General features: G+C 46.9%; 1 protein-coding gene across 2 annotated transcripts in view; it reads right to left on the bottom strand.

Annotated features, from left to right (window-relative positions):
- Window positions 1-22593, bottom strand: part of LOC142904605 (semaphorin-4B-like) — a 44978-nt gene extending 22385 nt beyond the window's left edge. For both annotated transcript variants that reach the window (XM_076050804.1, XM_076050814.1), the window contains exons 1-2: window positions 22406-22593; window positions 9781-10215 (exon numbers count right to left, since the gene is read on the bottom strand). In XM_076050804.1, coding sequence (XP_075906919.1) covers window positions 9781-9901 — 121 coding nt within the window. In that variant the 5' untranslated portion in view covers window positions 9902-10215; window positions 22406-22593. The remainder of the gene's footprint in view (window positions 1-9780; window positions 10216-22405) is intronic.
- Between the last annotated feature and the right edge of the window lie 1777 nt (window positions 22594-24370).

Raw genomic sequence — 24370 nt, 5'->3', positions numbered from 1 at the left:
GCGTGTGCAGGAAATGCAGATGGCAACAGTTTGGCAGTTGGATCCAATAAGAACAGAAGCAAGGGGGAGAAGTGTTTGTGACGTGTGGGAATGAGACCGAGTCTGAAGCGGCAGAAGCTCAGCGCACAGACTGAGATCAGCTGCAACACAACAGTAACAGTAAATGACTGTTTGCAGAGGTCTTTTCCCTCCTCATGGCTGCAAATTACAGAGTGTTGGCGCGCTGTTTAGAGAGCTCAGTGTGTTAGAACGCCGTACTTTTTTAAAAAAAAATTGGACAACAATACAGTACGGTAGTATAGGAAGATCACGAGGCAGGTTCACAAGCCAAGATCTTTTTTTTTTTTTGCAGGACAGCGACTCGAACCTGCGGCCAACACTGGATCCTGACTCACACTTCCTGAGAAAATCGGATCTGAGCAAGAACCGTGATTGGTCGGCCTGCTCGTGCAGACGTCCTGGCTTTTGCTGAAGAAGAAGAACACCAGAAAATATGAACTTGGCAAATTTCAACCCCATTACCAAAGAAACTCTTTCACAGCGAGCTGCGGACACTGCTTGGTGCTGGCGTTCAGCCGCTGTACTCGACTTCCCTGGGAGTGAACCTGGGGGGGGACTGACGGCCTCTGATTAAAACCTGAAGAAAAGCTGCGAATACACCGACGTGTGAAGAATAGTTGATGGCGAGCCAAAACCCTTCAACGCACTTTGAAAATGAACTCACGTCGATCGGCCAGGTGAGACTTGTGTGCTTCTGTGCTATACGCTACACCAGGCGAGGGCAAACTATGGCCCAGGGATCATATAAGTCATGAAATATCTGTACTTCATCCATTTTCTCAGTGTTTTAAGAGTCATTTCAATCCAGAGCTAAATACCGTGGGGCTTCAAAGACACGGATTTTGTTGTAAAGCTTTTTTCTTTTTCAATTCATATTAAAGCACGTTTTCTACATATCCCATAATATATTTTTTCCTCCTATGAGGCGGGTCACCAGAACACTCCATCCACCTGCTCCTGCTTTTAAAACCCATTGTGGCCCACCAGTCAAAAAGCTTGCTCACCCCCTGCACTACACAATTGCATGCGAGCGATCAAAGCACGTTTACACCTGGAAACGCCGTTCGTGCATTCAAAACGGCGTAAAAAAAAATAAATAAAAAATGGAGGGTGGAATGACTGACAAGTTGGCCGTCGTGGCCAGAGGGGCGGAGCGGCGTTCAGCGCGCCAGCCAACATTTCGCCCTCACTTGCCGCGGTGTGTGCAGCGCATTCTAATCAGGCTTCGCTGCGGTGACGTGCACTTGGCTCGCGCGGGACATAAAAGTCGTCTTCGCCGTCTGCTCTTTTTTTTTTTTTTTTTTTCAATTTGCGGTTTAAAAAGGCAGAAGGAAAATAGGAGGTTTAAAAAAAAAAACAAACAGAAAGACAACGCTCGGCTCGGCCCCGTCTGTGGCAGGAAAAGCAAATTACAAATCTGCGCATCCTGCTGCACACAGATGTGTGACAGTACACAGGGCCAATGCAGAGGCATAAATCAAGCAGGATACCCAGAGTGCACTAGTAGGGTCCAGCCAGTGCAGGTAGGCGGCCTCTTATCACCGTGTGTCCAGCCTTACGTGTCCACTACCACTACTGTCTCTTACCTTTTTCATTTAGGTTTTTGCGTGTGTGTACATTTGCGCCGAGACAGACGGCAGCGCCCTGGAGATAATAAGCTCACGCCCGACGCGGTGTCCAGTCCGCCGCTGTTCGACCGTGTGGACATAAATGCAGCGAGAGGCGTCGAAGCAGCAGCAGCAGCAGCAGCAGCGGGAGGAGCAATCACACCAGAGTGAGAGCTGCTGTGAGAGCTCGCTGGATGTGTCACAGCGTCGTTCGGGCGGTAAAAAGCCATAAAATAACCCAACAACAACAACAACAACAAACGCATGGCGTGAGTGCGCACACACACACACACACACACACACACACACAAACACTTTGTACCTGGAGCAGCGGCAAACAAGAGGCCCTGTAATCACCATCATGATTGGCACGCAACCCTCCCAGCAGCACTCGCACCTCCGTGGAGGTCCCTCGTGGATGAAAGCCTGCTCATAAAATACTGGATTTTACCCTCCGACAGACGGGTGGTATCATCTCAGAGAATTCGCAACGTGCCCGCGCTTGTCGTGTGCGGCGCGGCGCGACACTGGTGCTCCTCCACCCTGCGTCTGACACGCGGCTTAAACCCTTTTCTTGCCCATCCGAGTCGCGCACGTTCAGCGGTGGGAATTAGTGAGGTTTTCCCCCCTCTGACCCACTGGGCTCGACGCCACCGGCTTGTCTGTCTGACCTTCACAGGTGGCAAAAGTATTCACATTCTGTACTTAAGTAGTAAAAGTGCGGTTAATTGTGTAAAAGAAATTCTCTGGTAAAAGTACTGATTCAGGTGAGCAAAGACAGGTAAGAAAGTACAGGTTTTGGATTGTACTTCAGTTTTAAAAAATTATATATATATATTATATTATATAAGTGAAGCAAAAAAGCACATATTTTTGTGTACAAATATATGGCGTAAAAGTAAAAAGTCAGAAAATAAATACTTCACAAAGTCACAGTCACAAAGTATTTGTACTTCATTAGTTCCCACCACTGCTTCCCACCAGAATCCAAATCGTATCCGTTGTTTGCAACACCCAAAAAGCACGTGTGCAAAATCCCCCACTACTTTTTTTTTAACGTATGACAGTAAAGCACAGCTTCTTTTTTTTTTTTTTGCAAAAGCCTCGAGAGCAAGTCCAAACCTAAACCCGCATGTATTTGATTAGCTCGTGTTTCTTTTCATTGTGATGCTGACAGCAAAACCATGCAATTACCCCCGTGTTCGCTAAACAGCAGTTAACTGCACGATCTTGGGTAAAAGATAAAACGCCCCCCTGACGATTATTGCGAGCGATGTCGAGAATTACAACAGTTCCGGTACATCTTCAGATGACGTGGTAGCGATGACTTTCGAGAGTCCAGTTTAGTCCCGTCAAAAAAAATGGTATGCTATGCTATGTGCGTTAACACAGGGGAGTTTTTCCTGGCCGCTGTCACAACTTGCTTGCTCTGGGGGGCCCAGCTGGTGCTCTTCTGATTGTACAAAGCGCTTTGAGATTCAGCTTCAGCTGTGATTTAGCGCTGTACAAATAAAAGTTGACTGATTGAAGTTTAGCTCAATAGCAGATCTTTATTTGCGCAGACGCAAAAAAAAAGTCTCTTTCGAGCACACGCGATGAGGCCACTGGGTGAGCGCACCCCGCCGCCTTCAGCTCGGAATGTTAGCAAACAGCGCAAACGCATGACTTCATTCTTCTCACGCAAACATTGGCTTGAAACACCCGCAACAGGAAGACGGTCCCACACTGAAGCCAACAGTCCTCCAGTTCTCACCCCAGGAGAGGCGCCTCTCCAGAGCCCAGATCGACTCCACTCCACAGATGTCCAGCAAACGGCACATTTAGCACCCTGTTTGCAGCCTCCTGCGATGCCAGACGTGGGGTCACGGCCCTGCTGAAAGCGACGCTTTCCCGGGCCTTCCGCGCGCTTAGCAAGGCGACAAAAACAAGTACTGTGGCGCGGTCGCAAGGGGCTGCTTTCCAGAGCTGTGATGCGAAGCAGGAAGGGACGGACTTTTCTCATTCTTGCGGCTTGAGACACACATTCTTCTTGGAAAAACATCTGCAAAATGAATATTACATAACCGGGGGGACCTGGGGAAGAGCTGGGCCGGGCCGGGGCCGGGGCGGACGACACAGACTTTACTCAACTGAGTCAACGTCAAGCTGCTCTTCCTGCCCAGTCAGCCATCCATCTCCTCTTTCGTTTCTCCCTTTATTTCAGCAAGTTGCTGCACACCCACGCACAGGAAAGACAAAAAGAAGAAGAAGAAGAAGAAGTCATAGAAGACATAGAAAAAAAAAAACATATGCAAGAAGGATCAGCGAGGAGGAGGGGAGAGAGAGAGGAAAGAAGAAATGATTCTAGCTGGCACTGTTACGCCGACCCAGCTGGCTCGCACATGCGTCCAGGCGCAGCAAAGTTACTGCAACACATCTCCAGCTCAGGCACTCGTCCATCTTTAGGGGGGGGTTCAAGCACCAGCAGCAGCAGTGGGGCTGCACGCAGCTCGCAGCGAACACTCTACACTGACATGTGCTTAAGGTCAATAAGTCCTATCACCGTGTGTGAGAGTGTGTGTGTGTGTGTGTGTGTGTGTGTGCGTGTCTCTGGAGAGGCCCTCTAAAGAAAAGAGCAGGCTGGGGTTGAAACTCTCCACTCATCCACCTCAAAGTATCAGAGGATGAGAAGTGGTCAAGCACATTGGGTCCACGCCCTTCACTAATGGTTTGTCTTTCCACACACACACACACACACACACACACACACACACACACACACACACACACACACACACACACACACACACACACACACACACACACAGAGCGCCTGTCACATTCGTTTCCCCTCGTGCACGCCGCTGTCAGGAGCCCGCTGAGCTCCGGGGATGTCGGCACCTGCTGCGGTGGCTTCCACATTTTGACTAATAAGACGATTCTGCCCCGAGGCGGCTTTCAAGAAAAAAAAATGACATTTCTCCACAAACAGGTGTCAGTCGGCACAGATAAGGACGGATTCCTCTCCGGCAGCGGACCGACGGCTGCAGTCGCAGGGTGCCGGTTCTCAGGAAACACAGCCCAGTTTCCAAGCATATGGACACAGATGTACATTAAACAGTTACGCTGGCCGAATGTCAGCTCGGTACTTATGATATTCACTGGGCCTCAGAGGGAGTTCTCTCCTCTAATTGTAGCCACAAGTGGAAATAAGTTACATATGGAGACCATAAACTTACTGGACCTGAATCATAAAAAAAAAAAAAAAGAAGCTTTGAGTTGGGAATAAAGATGATTCTCGGTACTGATGATTACTTTTTAAATTTAATAATTGCACGGCAAACAATTTATTGGCTTATTAAGTTTTTCTTTCTCATTACAATTTGTTGGAAGCCACATGAAGGTCCGTCGACTGGCTCTAATCCTTAAAGTTCAAAACTGGAGAGCGCTAAACGGCTTGCCATAATTATTTGAATGCCATTCAATTTCAGTTATTAATTGCTCATCGGACTAATCCTTTCAAATCAGGTTCGTGCTGTTGTGCCGCTTCCGCCGCTGTCGTTTGTCTGTGGTCATAACAGCGCAAACAAAAAAATAAAAGAAAATGGAAATGTGGTTTATTTGCCAAAATGCAGATGTAGAGGTTTATAAAAGTGGCCCAGCTCTCTGCAACAAAATCTCGTTCGTCCTTTTTGTGTAAATACACTGATTATGGCGGAGCGAGCGACACATTCAGTTGAGTTTTTTTTACGACAAAAATGAGAGAAAAGCCTCAAATTAGCTGTACGAACAAAACGCACCGTGGCCAAAAAAAAAAACGACTTTCAGGGAACAAAAAGCAAACTAATGTGCTCTCTTTTCTCGTGGTTCTGAGCAAAATTAGATCCATTGTGTGATTCTACGTCGTTAGCGCCTTGAGCACACACACTTCTCCTCAGAAGTCTCAGCAGGTCCCCCTTTAACCTCGCATTCCTCTTTGTCCGTCTTAATTAACGGCTATACAGTGTTTTGAGGGCCGGCGGCGCTCGCCGCCTTCCTCTGGAAAAAAAAAAAAAAAAATCAAAAGGTTCCTGATCGAAATCTGCCGGGACTGAACTTTTTCTGCGCACTCCCTGGAGCGTGCAAGTGACAAAGCCATTAGCGCATCTGGAACAGAGGGCGAGTTGATGGGCCGTAATTGCGTCCCCCCCCATGTCTCCTATTGTCTAGTGATGGGTCGGTCGCAAAACGAACCCGGTTCTGAGAGCTGGCGCTGTGAAGTGAACAAAGGCAGCCGGCTCCTGATTGGGAGCCGAACCGGAGAACGGGTCGATCCACATCTAGTGGCTAAAAATTAATATTACAAATGGAAATATTAGAAATATTAGAAAACACACACACACACACACACACACACACACACACACACACACACACACACACACTGAAATTACTGTGTTCCATGTTGATAATATTGTTGATATCATGTACATTAGTCATTAATTTTAGGACATGTCAGAAATAATATAATCAACAACAACAACAAAAAAAAAATCTAAGGAGCCACTTCGGAGTCAAAACCGGCTCTTTTTGGTGAGCCAAGCCAAAAGAACCGCTTCACTGAAAAGAGGCGGAATTCCCATCCGCGAGTATTGTCACCGGCCGCCGCGGAGCTCGGAGCGATCCCCACCTCCGCAGGACGCCGCAGAGCGCTTTTCTTTTGGGGCGGGCGTGTCCGTTGTGAGGGGGGAGCGCCGGAGCGTGACATGAGTCCGCCCCGCACTGCCCCTCCCCGGTCTCCCGGTTCCCTGCGCTTGTGATGTGCACACGGCCAAGGTCAGAGGATTAGCATGCATGAGAGAAGGCGCAAAATGTTTGGCCGGAGCGGCGAGCAAGCGGTAGCGGTGGCGGTGGCGGTGGCGGGGGTGGGGGGTGGCAGCGGGGGGAGTAGTAGGACGGCGTGCAGGGCTGAGCCACCCTGAATCCTGGTCGTCATTTACATCTGCCTGGGGTGGTGCTGTACTACCAGCAGGACAAGGAATGATGGACTGACAACAAAAATATGAATCTCTGACTGAGTACAGTGAAAAGCGATTCTATCCCCCCCCCCCCCCCTAATTGAGCTCAGTGATTACCGTAAGAGCTGGTGTACACGGAGCCAGCAAAAAAAGCCAGTGCTGGCTGCTGGCTCGGCCGCTATTGACTGCAAGTGAGAAGAAGGAGAAAAGCGCTTCGCTAAGTTTAGCAGGACGTTTCCTTGGATACACCGGTTAGCTCTGTTAAAAATAAATAAATAAATAAACAAATAAATAAAACATAAAGAGCTGCCAGGTGGGAACTTGTGAACAAACAAAGGGTTTGCCCGTGTCCGAGGTTAGCTAGCCACCTGTCGGCGGCCCTGATAAATATTTCATGCCTTGAGGAAGCACATTCCCTGCAGTAACGCCGAATATATCAAACAGTGTGTGTGTGTGTGTGTGTGTGTGTGTGTGTGTGTGTGCGTGCGTGTGCGTGCGTGTGTTTGACACATACCAGACCAAAGGGGGGAAAAGGGGTATGTGATTGCAAAACTCAGTCTGCTGCTCATTAAAGTAAACAATGCTCACAATCAACACCGTTCGTATTTCTTCCTTTGGCTCCAAGTAAAAGAAAAATTAATTTAAATTAAAAAATTAAAAAAAGAAGGTGAAATTAAATCACCACCTCGGCTCAGCCGAGTAGAAAACCCACACCAAGCTCCCGGCCTGAAAGGTTTTCTGATAGCGCCGAGTGATTCCAGCCACATGCTTAACCAGTGCTGACTGCTCCAAGTCCCATGATCCTTTGTGCCCGTCTCCCCTGCAAAAGAGCTGTAATGGAAAACAGACGGGCTCTCTCTCCCACTACTGCGACCGCAAAGGAAAAAAAAAAAAAAGCCCACTCACTGCGTACGAGAGATTAGCCCGCTCATTAGGAGAGGAGGAAGGAGCAGAAGGAGAGGCAGGAAGGACAAAAAGAAGAGGGACAAATTCAGCAGCAAAAAAAAAAAAGAAAAGAGGGAAAGGGCCGTGTGGAGGTAAAGGGCCTGCGCTGGTGAAAAGCGCCCGGGACCCCCTCTTTTCTTGCAGGCTTCACGAGAGCAGAATTGGGGTTTTCTGAAGGGGTTTGCCTGCTTTGCATGGTTGGATGTAACGGTGCGAGTCTGAAGGAGGTTCAGTTGGAGAGGAAAACGTTTGGGGAAAATCATCAAAACAACACAATCCGTGACTGCGCAAAGCCGAGGGCGCCGAAGGGTGTCGCGGTCCGGGGCGTTTAAGGCAACGCTGTGTAGTTTCTCTACCTTAAAACGACTTGAGTTTCAAAAGCACGAGTTTGAAACTGTTATTTTGAGAGGCTTTGACAGCCAGAAGCTGGTTTACGGTTGAGAATGTACGCCTGGTATTAACACAGCTGTGACCGGCTAACCCAGCGCAGGACGATCTGGTCTTACGTTATGGAGGTCAGAGGTCAACATCAACACCTTTCACCTGGAAGACAGGAAGTGGCTGTGCAGGAGGACTGCAGAGGTGGGCCTATATTGCAACCACAGCTACATGGTTCTTTGGGACAGTTGGGTAAGAGCTGTGCATTGTCTCCATAATGCAGCAGTGAGTTGTACAAGAGATATTGACATGTATTTTAAGGTAGAAAAATGTAATTCTGATTCTAACAGAACAACAACAACAACAACAACAACAAAAAAATCAGTCTCCAACTGCTGGTTTCAAAACACTTGAAATTTAGCATACGAATGCCAAGTGGGATCGAAGCAAGAAAAAAAAAATCACAATTGCGTTGCAAAAAAAAACGCTGCGGCTGGGGAGCCGCCTTGAGCCGCCTTGAGGGGCCGTGACATGTCTCAGAGGAGCTAAACGGATTAAAATTGGCTGGAGTGTGTGAAAGGGCAGCTCTTGGTTGGGAGTTGGAGACGGCGCACGTGAATTACAGCATTACGCCTGGCTGAGCTGGCCGGAGGAGCGAGTAAAAACAGGCATCAAGTTGTTGTTCTCGCAGGGAGCGACTTTAGATCCAGACAGGTAGTGGTTACAGGAGCCACACACACACACACACACACACACACACACACACACACACACACACACACACACACACACACACACACACACACACACACACACACACACTTGCATCTATGCAAAGTTGCACTTTGCTGGCTGCTGAGTCGACACTTTCTTGGCTCCTTGGACAGTGTTGTAAGACAGAGGGCAAGGTCACCGTCAAATCAGATGAAACTGAGAAATGAGTTATCAACATGACAGCTATGGAAAACTGACATTTTCCCATCCAAGGCGGTAACACAGAGTGTTAAAAACAAACAAAAACTGGACCTATTTCTTTCTGTTTCCCAAGGAAAGGGCAGATAGTCTATAGATTCATATTTCAGACTTTTTGACTTTATGTTGTGAGGTTAGCAGCTGCGTTCAGCAGGACATTATCCGCACAAAGGAGGTGTTAGGGCTCGGCACCAGACGTGAGACGCTGCACTTTGTTTACTGCCATTAAAAGGAGTTGCGTGCTACATCGTGGAACATGTAATGACCCACAGTTTGAAAAAGAACAACAACATTTGGGCTTTCATGACATGCAATTGTTAAAAAAAAGGCCCTACGGACCCAAAGTTCTAATTGTGTATTGTGGGTTTTTCTTGTGTGTGTGAGGAGTGGTGTTTGCAGTACAGCTGTTTATCCGTGTGCCCAGACACGAGCGGTCTCTGTCATGCCTGCGGTGCTCCGGTCTCAACCTGCAATGAGCATCATCAGCCTGTTTGGCTTAATAACAACTTCAAGCTAACTTCAAGCTAAAAGCTAACCTCAAACTAAAAGCTAACCTCGAGCTAACCTCAAGCTAAAAGCTAATCTTAAGCTAAAAACTAACCTCAAACTAAAAGCTAACCTCGAGCTAACCTCAAGCTAAAAGCTAACCTCAAACTAAAAGCTAACTTCAAGCTAAAAGCTAATCTCAAACTAACCTCTGTTTTTCAGGTGAGAAGATGAAAGATGGAGCTAGCAGCTAATTAGAGGTGAGCAAAACAGCCTTGTAAAATTGAATTTATATGTGTTTAACACTGTCTGGCCACTGGCTGAGTGAAAGTGTCCCACTGCTGCTCTCTACTCACTGTAAGGGAAACTGATGCGCGGCGTGACGTCCTCCTCCGTGGCAGTCAGCGACTGGAGGCAGCTGGCCATTAGCAGCGCGGCCGCCACAAGACAGCGCACGGTTGCGGCAAACGTCCACATGGTTTGTCTTGCACACACATACACACACACAGACACGCGCAAGTGCAGTTTGTTTTAAGGTTCCCTGGAATTCATTAAGGTGCTCCTAATTCCACTGAGCTTCCTCCCTCTCTCACATCCTCCCGCTGCTGCAGGCTGAGGGGGAGGGAACGTGTCCTTCACTTGCTTCTTGTACTCCCAGCGGCCCTCACGCGCACTCAGCAGACTCTAAAAGCAAAAAGACGAGAATCCTCCGCCGGATTTCCCGGCTCCTTCTCGTCGTCTGCTGCGCCGAGCTTCAACCGGTGGCCGTTTAGCACGAAGTCGCTCCGGATCTGCGGAGAGAAGAAAAAAGGGAAAGGGAGATGAAACACATGCTAAACGAGCAGATCCGCATCCAACTTCTGACACCGTAGCCAAACCGCTACAGAAGCAGGTCAACTGATCCTCGGGCATTGCATTGCATCGTGGGGGATTTCACGGACAGCGAGGGAGGAATTTCAAGGTTTTTCGGTCGTAGTCAGCTCGACAAGCGATGACATCATCCTAACGTTAAATAAAAAAATTGCCAACTTCATCCCATTCTGTGGGCGAGCTTCTGAATGTTCACAATCAAGGCCGATGAAATAGAAATGCTTTTAGCGTTCTTTTTTTTTTTTTTTTCCTTTGAGTCCATAAAGACCTTTTCGCGCCTCGACAATCCTTCACAGGTGACAGAGCGGAGGAGAGAAACACGACTAGCTGACTTGCAAAGAGAAGAGGATGTTCCAGGTACTACCCGAAAAATTTGAATATCAAGAAAAAGTTGTTTTATTTTGGCAATTTAACATAAAATATGAAACCAACAAATTTTATTGAGCCCTTACACGCAAATTAACAAGCTGCAAGACCTGATCAGCAAAATCCAAAGAAATAAAAAACTTGAAATATATTGATTTGCATATTATTCCTTTATATAATATGTCAAATTCACCTTTTAAGTTGAATTGCAGAAATACAGCAACCTTTTCAGGATATTCTCCTTTTCTGGGTAGTACCTGTAAATGTATCAGGCTCCAACTGTTTGGTCATGGGCTTTCATCGGGTGACTTATTTCTTCTGTCACTACATTGAACAGGCACCCCCCTTCACCCTCCACCAGCAGCCACCTGAACATCAGCGTGCGCCAAGATGTCCAGTTGGTGCGGCACTGATATACGACAGCTGGTAATATATACTCTGTATATCTTTAATTGCATCTCCAGCCGTCACATGGCTGTGACCGTGCGGACATGGAAATGAAAGAGCTGCGGCTCCTCAGACAACTCTGTAATTTGTGTTAAAGAGCTGCAAAAAGCCCCTCCGCACTCTGACGTCATGGTTTCGGGTCGTCTGTGTAAACGGCGTACGTTTTAAATGAAAGAATTATTTAATTTGAAATGAATAATCACCAGATGTAACTATACAACGGTCAACCCGACCTCTGGTTGTGCAGCTGGTTGGCGGTGCTCAACACTCTCAAACTTAAAAAACACGTCGTAAACAGGCGACTCGACCTTTGGAAGGTGGTACGATGACCCCGTCAGCAAGCAGCCACACGTCGAAGCCGTAAAATTCCTCATTAATTCCGGACTGGAAAGGGACATTTCCCTTTTTAAGTTCAACTTTGGGGCCTGTTCAACACCAAAGAGCAGAGACGTTTACATTAGCACCTGGCTGTGACACTGGGCAGCCGGTCTCAACAGTCGCAAACGATGAGCGATGAGCAAAGCAGAGCGTCAAACTTGAATAAAAAAAAAAACAACTGCTGGATGCAGCATGAGGGTGGAGGGATGTTTCCGCTCTCAATCAAGGACCTGGATCGGAAGCATCTCTGGCTCCAAAGTCAGGAGTGAGTCAGTGTGAGCACAACCCATACAGTCACCCCCGGCCTTGTTGGAAGTTTTGAAGTGTGGAAGAAACCCAAACAGAGAAGTGGGCGGCTGGACTTCCTGCGCCGCTACTACTGCTCTGTCTGTTACGCAAATGGCCCCCGACTGCAGCTTCTTTTGCCGACGATCCCGGTAGAATCTCGCACATCAGATGGTGCCACACTGGACTGGCCGACTCCAACGCCCCCTCCACTGCAGCTCTCACAGGTGCTGACGCTTACAAAGTAAACACTGGTGAGCAACAGGCTGCCTCCGTTCGAGCGCTCGCGTCACTACTACAACTCCCAGAGGGCGTCGTTCAAATATTTATGAGAGCCGATAAATCCAACGGCAGTCCGAGACGTGTGTGTGTGTGTGTGTGTGTGTGTGTGTGTGTGTGGGGGGGGGGGGGGGGTTAGGGGGTGAGGGAGTCATTTGGTGGCCCCTGATACAATAGCACGCTGAAACTGAGCCTCTTGACGTACTATGTTTCAACAGTGCTGGAGAAGAGAATGAAGAGGGATCCGCCATGGACCCCCCCCGACACACACTTGCCGCCGGGGGAGGGGAGGACAGTTTGGCGAGGTGAAGGCTTCTAGGGGACAGATGGCGGTTGACTGGCAACCTGTTCACCTGGCATCACGACTGGCTCAACCTGGCTATTTATTTATTAAACTATATTTATTTTTTCATTCATTTTGTGGTTTTGGGACAACGGCGGTGCAGACCGGCACTTTTGCCAATACTGCTTATTTGGTTCAAGCCAGTTGCACCAACCTGGTCAGTGCAGTCGAAGGGAAGTGACCTCAGTTCGACTAGCAGGGGTGCACCAATCCGCACCAATCCACACCGATGTCCACACTGAATTCAACCACGGTCAAGTCTTCGCTTTGAGGCCCACTTCGCCCCTGCTGACACCAGCCGAGTCACTTGAGGGCGAGTCCCCGCATTGGTGAACCTGCGACAACCCCGCACCCCCCCCAGCGCATCTCCTGGTCCTTTTCATCCCTTCCGAGGCCGCAACAACAGGCTTGGCAGCCCTGCGTGTGTCGCTCACCGCGGGTCTCCGTGTTCCCAGGGCGAATCCTTATGTAACTCCAGACGTCTTTTCATTTTTAATGAAAACAGTGGGGCTCTGTTTGGAGAGTCCCCTGGTTCTCCCCACCCCCCCACCCCTCTCTCTCTCGTTCGGGCGAACTTTTAGAACAGGAGAGCAGGAATATATTTCAGCGACCTTTCATTGTTCAACGTTCAAAAACATTACCTTCATTGGGTAAACGTAATTGTCCGGGATTGTTGAGTCGACGACCGGAGGGGAAGTGGTAGGTGTCAGTAACCACTTGCAGATGCTTGCGGGTCAACGGTATTAAAATGTCTCGCAGTTTCTCCTGCACTCTGGCTCATGCTGGGTGCAGGAGTCCATCCCAGCTGTCCTGGAGCAAAGGTTGCTTCTCCATCCTGGACATGCCGCCAGTTCATTGCAGGGTCAATGCAAGATACAACTATCCACACTCACACTTGTGGACAATTTAGAGCTTAGCTTCTGGTCCAAAAAGCCATGGGCAAATGAGAGAAGCGACGATTGGCAACATTTAATGCGCAGTAAGAAGAATTTGAGTTCGAAATTTTATGGAAACGGCATAGTTGTAAACAAGTTCCACTAATTTGCAGTAAAGTTTGTATGCTCACTTGGGGGAGGTTTTCCTTATTATTTTTTAATTAGAGCTCATGCGCAAAACATTTTATGGGAACGGTTTTACAGAATAAATTGTGTCTGCCCAACGAGTGGGGAGCACTGGCTGTTCCTGACAGCATTTCATGACTTCCTCTCTCCATTCCTCTGCAGGTTTTGTTCCCCTCTGCTTCTTCTTGTAGCCACCTGGCGCCGCCCAGGAACGCAACGACGCTTTTTGTAGCCCCGTAGATTCGCTTTGAATCAGTGAATGGAAACGTGGCACTAGCGTTGCCAACCCCCGCCTCATCTTCAAGGGGAATTTTCAAAAGCTGAATTTAAATTTGCTTGATATTTTTACAGGATCGCGCAACATCCAGCAACCTGACATCAGTTATGAAGCATTTTTTCTTGTGAACAAGGAGATGTGTAAAAAAAAAAGCTTTCCCTTTTTCGCAGCTCCAGTCTAAACATGGCCCGAGACCAATCTGCTCAGGGCTAAATAGGAGCTACGCTGACAAGTTAACTGCCAATAGTGAAGCCACAACAAGTTCCGTCAACACCGAGCATCACGTCAGCAAAACGTGTTATCAGTCAGTCAAATCACTCAGGCAGTGTCCTAAATCTCCCCTGAAGGACCCGGAGCACCGGTCGGAAGAAAATGTATTAAACATTTAAAACTCGTTAAGTCACTTTGTACAGTGAGTCCTAGTGTAAAATAAAGGTTATCTTATTAGGAACTATAACACGCTTTATAGGATTAGAGCTGCGTTCAGCGCAGGCTGCTAGCTCCGTTCGGTGCCATGGGACCCATCTGCTCTTCTCCAGGAGGGTCTGCTGCTCCGTGTAGCTCCAAAGTGTGAATCTGGCGCCATATTGCTTAAGGCAACGGATTCATTAACCTTTCATACCTCCCGAGGGGCTGCTTATTAATACCTACATCTGTTGACAGGAAGCATGTGACAGACACACTTTGGGTGAGGCGCTCAACCCGGGTCACGGCCAGTTCAGCGACGGCGGGAAGTGGCCTGAACGCCGCCGACCGCTCGGTTGTTTGAGCTCTGCACGAAACCCAACGGGCAGGGCTTCGGAGCTTCACGACCGGCTCCCTCCGAGGCATTCCTGCGATGTGACTCGTCTCTCATTTAGTCTTTGGCATCTTTGGAGATGATCGGCGGTCGGGCAGCGCCCCGTGACAACAGCGTGGGACTATCAAAGGAACATTTTCTATGCCCAGTCTTTTTATTTATTTATTTATTTTTTTTACTGTTTTCCACTGGGACTGATCATTTTTCCAACACAAAACACGCAAGGCCTCTTGGTTGCAAATTATATTGGTAGAGGTATTGAGCTATGGTGCCGGAATGGCCAGAGCTCAGAGGGGAGCTGTTCAGGGAAACAATGTCTTCTGCCTCCTGCCATCGTAAGTGTGGTGTCACACCAAATTTGGCAACGCTTCCATTCGTAGATCGATTGTGTTCATTACGTCTTGGGTTTTCAATGGATTTATATCTTTCTTTTAAATCAGACATTGGATTTTCCAACATTGAACATGTTTCGGCAGGGACTTCTGTCACTTGGTGACGTATGTGACCAAGTGACACTCTTTGAGGAAGGAAAGTTAGAAAAAAAACTCATGTCTGATAAAAAATAAAGATCCAAATTGAAAACTAAAGACGTAATGAACACAAGTGATCTATGAATGGAAACATTTCCATTCCTGTCAGGCTGCAGGCCTACTGGATGAGTTCCGCTGCTCCTGAAGTCGAGGCTGCTTCGACTTGTCGGTCGCTTGTTGAGCTTCCCATCACGGCTTTTGGCAATCGCCACGAACCCGCCACCACACAGCCTGTCATCACACAGATGATCCCATGATGCGAATGGAGTCACACTCCCGTCAGTGAACGACGCTGTCTGGAGTGCACTGTGGACGCAGCCCAACACTGTGTTTTTTCGGTAGAGTTGGTTCAGTCTGGGCGACTGCTCTGAGACTCCTAAATAAATCAAGACTTGGTTTAAAATAAACTCGAGCAGCAGAATATCTACACCTGCCGCAAGATGACTTTCCGCTTTTTCCAATTCACACTGCCCTGTGGGTCATGTTTCTAGAGAAACCTCGGGTTACTCTTTCATGGAGGCTGTTATGAAGTTTTGAAGTGGACCCATAACTCGGGCCTTTTTATGCTGAACAGAAAATAGTCGATCTTAGGTTGAAGAACGTGCCTTCCGCTTTAAAACACTGAGGCCCTACAACCCACAGAAAGGAACTACCAATGTTTTTTCTGAGATGTTTTCACTGGACTTGGTCGGCTCTTTTGTTTTCATACAATATGTGAAAAATTGGTTCTACTTTGAAGAAATTTGTCTTTTCATTAAATAGGGCCTCAACATATCTTCTTTACATAAAAGATACATTATGATCCCTGATATCCAATTGTATTTTGCTCATTGTTTGCCTATGCCTCTCCTATTTCTTCTGGTACAAACTTTGAGGAAAGAGACAAAAAGCAAAATATTCCTGAGTCATCTCTTTTACACTACATAAGCCCTGCAGGAAACATGATTTTCTGCTGAATTAAAAGCAGCCAAGTCCTCTGGGCCCAAACCCAAAAAGATTTTAACCAGGATAAAATCATTAAAACTTCAGTGTTGGTTTTCCAATATGTGACAGTAGGACAAGGCAACATCAAACATCTGATAAGCAATTTGTACGTCTTTATTAAACAATGCTGTCGCTAGATTGATGCAAGGACATAAACCTAGTCTCTTTTTTTATACAACAGCATATTGAATGTCACACAAAAAGTATAATGACTAAAAATGATGACTACATATGGAATATAGGTTGAAGTAAGTAATAAAAAAAAAAGTAATAAATGAAGTAATAAAACATAACTCTGCTCTAGCATAATGGACATATTGAGTTAGTTTGAAAGTCATGAAATAAAATCTTAGAATTGAAACCAGCAGCGTTTACTGAATAACTGTCTCACATCTGGGATGATATATAAGTACAATTTATGCCATCTCCATGTTTCATAAATTGATTCATACAGTGTTTGTGCTACTGATGGGCGTCCATAGTGCACACATTCTGCTGCTGTCAACTCCAATGACATTCAAAAATGCTGTTGGCTAGTTTGAGTTGGTACGTGAAAGCTGTTAATACGGTCTACTATTGAAAGGTGTTCACTTTATATTCAACTCTTTTAAAGATCTCGAACCTTTGAATAGCAGCCTCCAGCAAATGCTTTGTACAACTAATTAACCAAAAACAACACATTCAGACCTGCGTTTACAGCCTTCCAGAGAAATGTTCGGCTTTTTGCGGCCTTTGTTTGTCCTTCCACGTGTTTGTAAAAGGATTAGAAACAAGGTGGTCTTGAGGGGGCGGCGCAAACACCTGGCTGTGGTGTATTGTCACTAACCTGGAAGAGGGATTAGTGGCCTTTTATAAGTCACAAAGGGCTGATTTCAACACTTTCTGGGAAGGGAAAAAGAGGCAAAGGAAGGAAAGGACAGACTTTTCTCTAGGCTGGAGACACAAATATTATTGCTTAAAAAAAGCCATTGGAAAAGTAAATTTTTCTTAATATGGGACATTTAATTATGGAGCATATTGGATGATGAACATGCCCGAAAGCACTCATTTGCCAAGTTCATTTTCTGATGAGAGTTTCAGCAGTGTCTGGACGCTTCCATCTCTGGAATAAGAAGCTTTAGTGAGCAGCGACAAAGTCCCTCTCTTCTGTATTAGGGGTTGACAACAGGACACCTGCCGCGGCTGCAAGCTACAAAACACACGGTGTGCATGTGCTGTGTGACACCACTTAAACAGTGGTCCTGAGGTTTAATTAGCTCAGAGGAATATGAAAAATCGCTCTTACATCCGCGCTCACGAGGCTCAACCTTGCCACAGCTGGGAGAGCAATTATCATTTTAAGTGAGCGAAGTGAAGCAGGGCTGGCGGAGGAGATAAATGTGTAAAAGTGGAGCTGGGGTCATCTTATTCCCTCAGATACGCCGTTGCCCTTGCCTCAAATTATCGGAGCTTGACGGGGGAACAGTGGGAGATCAGTTCTGGAGAGCGTTTCAACCCGCCAATGAGCAACAGTCCAAGTCTTTCAGGACGTTCTACGACTCTCCAGAGTCCACGAGCCGCTAATGAGGAAATGCCCTAAACGCCTTTTAAAAATGATTACCATTAGGTTGCAAACTCGCTGGGAGACAAATTACACTCATTTCCTTTTGTTTATCCTTACCTTTGAGGTCGGAAAGCACTCTGTGTTTAACCCGCTGACCCATATCCAAACATCAGCTGACCAAAAGGGAAACACTCCTCATCAGAAAGCAGGGTTCTCCTCCAAGGTTTGTGACTTCTTTAGTTAAAGTTAAAAGTTCCAGGGATTGTCACATCCCAAAGGATGCAAAATTTGTCCTCCGCATTTGACCCATCATCCCCTGAGGGAGCGGTGGGCAGCAACGGTGTCGCTGCGTGTCAATGGGTGATCTAACCCCCAATTCAAACCCCGAATACTGAGTGCCAAGCGTGGAGGCAATGGGTACCATTTATACAGTCTTGGTATGACATGACCGATCCCACAACCTACCAGTCTCAAGGCAGACACTCTGCCACAAGACCACTGAGCTGGGAGTTGTTAAAGGTATGAATGACGACAATTCAGCTGCTGAGTTTGTGACGACGACAAGCTTGTGAACCAACTCTGTGTCATGACGCAGGAGCCTGAAAGATCTCCAGTCATCTAATTGCACAATAGAGGCCTTGTGAGATCCCGCGTTCGCATCACAGTTCATCTGCTAATTACATCAAATCCCAAGACTTGGCTTTCTATAGTAGGCTTATTCATTTGATAACTTTAAGATCGCTTTGCGGCAGGCCTGATTAATCCCCCGCGCTAAAGCAAAGTGAAGAATCATTTCTTTAGTCGATTTGACAAGCAAGGCAATAGGATTTAGGAGCACGTAAGATGATGCTCTGGTACCAACCTGGATGATTGCAACAGCGTGCCTGGAACACAAAACGGTTTCCATTGCTCATCCAGAGTGGAGGTGTGACACAGTTCAAATCGTTTGTCGCCGCCTCAAAAGCTGTCGGCCGTTTGCTCTCTGCAAACACGTCGGACTTCAAAAGAGGAACAGCTGAAGCACCGGCGCTTTGTTTACCGACTGCGACTCTCGTCTTTGTCTCCGTGAGCAGTCGCCACCAATAAAGGAAGTAATAAGTCAACAGAGTGATCCCCTCCTGGCATCCATCCCGCTGGTAACAGCTGATACATGGGACACATAAGGAGAGGACTCGGAATGATTTAGCAATTGTTAATAGTGCAGAAAATCGTTGGGTGGGAGTGGGCGGGGTGGGGGGGTGGATAATCATCAGAAAAACTGAAGATTATGTGATTTACAATTTCACTGAAAATGCTAATTAAGCCAAAACGAGTTTGTTATGATGTACTTAAGGGGAATATTGGGCAGAAAGGCTATAAAGTGTATTTCTTAATTTGGAAAAATGCTGAAGGAAGATGTGTCCATGTGTTTCTTTTTCCTTATTGACACATGTCTCGGCACGGTCAAACTGGGCATGGCAGGGATTTTATTTGTTTCTTACAACAGGGAAGGTGTGTCAGCAATGACTCGTGCTGTAGATGCACAGCCTGAAGTTGAGGCCGTGTGAAACCTCCAAATTTTGCGTTCACAATTGTGATAGCGACAACACCGAAGAAATGCAACAAACTATGCGACTCACCGGGTTTCGTTAATTACACGAGACACCGCAGCTGCAAAAGCAACATCACCAGATTTGCCGTCATCCTGAGGTTTGGACTAATGTTACAAGGTGTGGTAGAACTTCAGATGGAATGCAAAGAAAATATTTATTTTTTTTGCATGCTCCTGCCCTCTTGTCGACACACTCATTCCAATAAGGACGAGCAAAATGAATACGTTCCACAGATGTGTTAACACCACACTTGGCTTGTGTCACGTTATTGTGATGGAACCCTGATTCTAAAAGCTTTTTTTTTTTTTTTTACGACTTTTCCAGCATGAGCCCAGTTTTACAGAAATAAAACACGAGCACGAAGAACACAAGAAAAAAAAAACATCTCGGGACAGAAGGAGTCTGCTTTCCCTTACACAGTCCGAGTTTATCTTCATGGCCGTGTCTCTTTCAAAACAAGAGAGGAAAAATGTAAAGTTCCGTCCTTCGTGGAACATCTTATACATCTGAAACAAATAGTACTAATACTCATTCAAGTCTGCATGAGTCAGCCAACCTGGTCTAACACGCTGCTCCCCAACACAGTTTAACACAGTACTCATGTTTCCCAACCGCGTCAACTATTACGGCCATAACTAAGCTTTATATTTAATATTCCGTTGCTATAATCACCGCCTCTCTCCTCCATCCTGGGAGTGATTCTAAAGGATTAGATTACAAAATCTTCCACATAGGTAATCAAATACAGAAAAGAAATACTATTAAGACACCGTGGAGTGTTTCCAATGTAAACGCGGCAGAAACCACTTGTAATGAATGGAGGTTTACTTAACATGGTCACTGGGAATTTGCGGAGCGTTCTCACAAACATTAAAAGGCAAATAACGCCTGCCAATCAGAGGCCGGACTCGCTTGAAACGATGACGCTGCAGATGCAGTGCAAGTTTGTCTGTATTTGTGTGGAGCATTTTAAAGTGACAGAGAGGTTAGAATCTGAATCAGGCACCGGCGTCATCTGCATACGGCCTTCAGGGACTTCACCTGCATTCAGAGCCTTCCTCTGACCCAGCATCCCCAATCCCTGCAGGGCTCCAGCAGCCTTTTCACCGGCGACCCGCGAGCGCTATTGAATATGAACGGCCTTGCAAACGGAGTACACACACACACAAAGCTACGGCGCAGACACGGCTGAGACAAGTCGGCGAGCGGGGGCTGCAGCCGGCGAATGCGAATGTAAACCGTCAGACCTTATCGCCGCTGTGTTAAAAAAAAAAGAAAAGAAGAAGAAGCAAAGTGCGACTTTTCACAGTTTAGCCTGCGCTGGAATTCTTGCACCTCCGGCGCCAAATGTTTGAGACACGGGAGTCTCAGGAGGTTGGAGGGGAGCCTGGATGAAAAGGGAACCTTCGTTAATGCTTCGTTAGCGCTAGCTAACTAAGCAAACGTATGTTTTATCCTATTACTCGATCAATCGATGGAATATTCAATAGAATAATCGATTACCAACATATTCCAAAGCTGAAGCCCCAGTTAACGCTTTTGCCTATTTGCATGGTGGCGACAAACAACAACATACTCATAAACCCATCAGTGCTACATGACTAGCAGGCTGAGAGGCCGGGCTCTGCACCCGAACCTGATCTGGGAAGTGTCTGGCCAGTGACCCCGCAGACAACATACACCTCCTGGATTAAACGCTCCCACGTCTCTTCCGCGTGTTCCACCGCAGCCTCCCCACACGCTGACCAGTCCACCCAAAGTTGTTACAGTGGGTGGACAGCAAGGGTGGAGTCGCGCCGTGTTTGTTTTGAGTGTGTGAATGTGTGTGCGTGTGTGTGTGTGTGTGTGTGTGTGTGTGTGTGTGTGTGTGTGTGTGTGTGTGTGTGTGTGACAGTGTGGGTGGGGGTCTGCTTGTGCAAATGCAAGCGTTTTCTTTTTTGTTTTGTTTTGTCCCCCCCGCACCCCAACCTTCAGCGAGAAGGGAAGGAGGATTGGGAGAACAGAGAAGATTTTCCAAAGAAACAGGACAGGAAGACAAGAAGAGAGTTATGAGCGTTAGGAGTCCAGCTGATTCAGTATCGCACGCTGTGAGAGCAAACTGGGTGAAGCGGCAGAGGCCAAACTAGGGACGGAGCGCTGCGCCGGTCATTTGCTGTCAAATTCCAGCAGAGCGTATCAGCACCGTATAAACACTGAGCCAGACTCTGGCTCGCACTGCCATCGCAGCCCCCAAATTTGGTCTCTGAGATTAAGGATACAAGGACAAAATGTATCAGAGCTCTCATTTTGTGTAGAAACCAAAAAACACATAGACATATATGAAGACCAACCAAAAAAGATAAATATTTAAACAGGGTGGGCTAACATCATTCAATAAAAAAAAAAAAAAGATCCGGGAGGAATTTAACCACAAGAGTTAGTCCAGTACGCCATGTACGAGTTTGGTGGGTAAACAACAAAGCAGAAAACAAACTAATGCAACTGGCCACAGCTGTTTACCCTACGCGTGGTTATTAGTTGTGAGACCAGATGTGTAAAAGGAAAACTCACGTGTGTGTGTGTGTGTGTGTGTGTGTGTGTGTGTGTGTGTGTGTGTGTGTGTGTGTGTGTTGGGGGGTCTCTCCTCCAGGTTGTTGTCGCCGCTCTTAAAAATCAAGCTGCGACTTTACTGGAAACGATCCACATTAGTCGGGGGTCGTTTCAGGAACTGGCTGATGAGGGGGGAGCACGGAAAGTGTGCGCGATGCCTGCAGCAAGACCACCGTACAACACACAGACTACACACACACAGACTATACACACACACACACACACACACACACACACACACACACACACACACACACACACACACACACACACACACACACACACACACAGTGGACGGACGCTCGGGGTCGAGTTCAGTCTCGATTATCATCAAGCCCGAAGCATCGCCGATGGCACTGGAACACTCACACAAACCCCGCCTTGGACTTTTAACAACTTAAAACCAACATTTCAAATCCTAAATGCTTCTTCTAAACTGCGCAATCCGAACACATCAAAGCGACAGTCTTCAGCAAAAGGCGCTTTTTTTTTTCTTTTAAATCAACCACCATCAAAACAAGTCACCTTTTTTGGCGCAACAGATGTAGAGTGCGCTTATCCCCCCTCCTTTTTTTTCTTTTTTTTTGCGGAGGTGCGTAAACCTGGGAGGCAGAACCCGGGTACAAAAAGCCCCTTACCGTGGTCGAGCTGCGGCGGACAAAGCTCTCCCTCACTGTGGCTCCAATGAAAAACACATCAAGTCACCGACGCGGCGATTAAATCCACACAAAAATGCGCGTCGACTGGCGCGTTCCGTCAGCCGTGCGTCCGTGAAGCGTAGCCGATCATCCCGGGTGAGTGAGTGCGCGACGAGCCTCCTCCTGCCCACTACTATAGAGTGAGTGAGCGAGGGCCGCTCATTTGTTGCGGGTGTGTGTAGGCTCCGCCCACCACGCACGCTGCCTTGCCGTCAGATGGTCGAGGGAGGGGAGGGAGAGAGAAAAAGGGAGGATTTGTAAACCCCCCAAGTATTGCAAAATTAAAGTACGGGGGGGGGGGGGGGGGGGGGAGTGTAACGCAAAAGAAGAGAGAATAGTTTAACAACTATTTGAAAACCCAAAGAAACAAGCAAAAAAAAAAAAAAAAAACAACAACTGTGTTTGAAGTTTTCAAAGATTTTGAAGGCCAGCCCGGAGGCCAGAGGATTTTTTTTAATACTCCAGATTTTGTTTTACTTTGACATTTGATATTCTGCAATGAAAAGCAGTTGGATCTGAATAAAAAACCCTGTCTTTGCATAATCATAAAACAACTGGGATGTTGCTCCAGCATCCCAAATAACCCTGAACAAAGATAAGCAGTTACAGAAAGTGAATATATGTATATATATATATATATATATATATATATATATATATATATATATATATATGTATATATATATATATATATATATATATATATATACATATATATATATATATATATTTGTATATGCCCAAGGTGTGTGTGTGTGTGTTTGTATTATAAAAGGAGGCCAAGGTATTGGTGCAAAAAAACTTGCCTTCTATTATTTGGCCAGCAGGAACCGCCAAAGCTGGTTGCAAAAAGACTTAAAACTGACTGGCTCTTAATATGGAAAAGAGCTTTAAATTCATACCCTTACAAAGTGGTTCAGAATTTGTGTTGGTCTAAATCAATGGGTAAGAGAAAGCACAAAAACCGATTTGATTTGTATCTGTATTTACCATCAGTGGCAACTGAGTTCAGACTACAGAAGATTACAATTGCAGCAAGAACAGCTGGTAGTTTTTTCCTTCAAGGAAATAAAACACGGTCTCCTGACATTGGTTCACGACAGACTCAGCCTGTTTGGACAAAGAGGAAGGTCGTGCTGCCATGGACATGTGCGTGGAGTGCGACTGTCTGGCGAAGGCAGAGATTTTTGCTGGCACGTGAAGCTCAATGACTTGTTGTGTCTTTCTGACTGAGGAACACGACATTATGTTCCAGCTGCGGCGCTGCAACTTCTCTGGCTTTTGTGAGGTGAAAGGCAGCGGGAGGGGGAGAGACGCTCCAGTGGGATTGCTCCCAGATTGAGTGGGATGAGGAGAGTGATGAACCCAGTCAGTGCATGGCTACAGCGGAAGGGAGGGGCACAGCGCTCTGAGGGCAGATAAGAAAATTGACTGAGGGACTGACTGCTGCTGAGGCCGGCTTAGGCTCCTCCTGTGACAGACATGTCGCAGTGCGTAGGTTGTCAATAGGGCGACGCATCGAGAGCGGATGTTTCATGGGTCAATCTGTGAAAGAGGCCCACGGACAGCATTTAGAAACGGGAAACTTGGGAAAGAGATTGGGTGAACCTTTTTTGCTAGTTGAAGAAGCCAGTTCGTGGCTTCCTATTGGATCGAAGGGCAACATGAAATGTGTGCAGCTGTCTCGTGGAGAGTCTCAGTGGACCTTAGCGTCTCACTAAACTCTTGCCAAAGCCAGTCAGAAGTAAAGCAAAAACATCTTTCCCACCAAAAAAGCTTTTTGAGGTTAAAGTTGCAGCCATCCTTGCTAAAACTGTGGCTCATGCAGCATCCAAGATGATCTCTTCAGCAGCAGCTAGGTTTGCAGTTGCTTCTTCTCCGTCTTTGGTGTGTAATTATTTCCTG

This window comes from Nelusetta ayraudi, unplaced genomic scaffold (genome assembly GCF_046127955.1).
Source record: "Nelusetta ayraudi isolate G7.1 ecotype Tasmania unplaced genomic scaffold, CSIRO-AGI_Nayr_v1 ptg000005l, whole genome shotgun sequence".
Classification (NCBI taxonomy): domain Eukaryota; kingdom Metazoa; phylum Chordata; class Actinopteri; order Tetraodontiformes; family Monacanthidae; genus Nelusetta; species Nelusetta ayraudi.
This window is presented reverse-complemented; position numbering and strand designations above follow the sequence as displayed.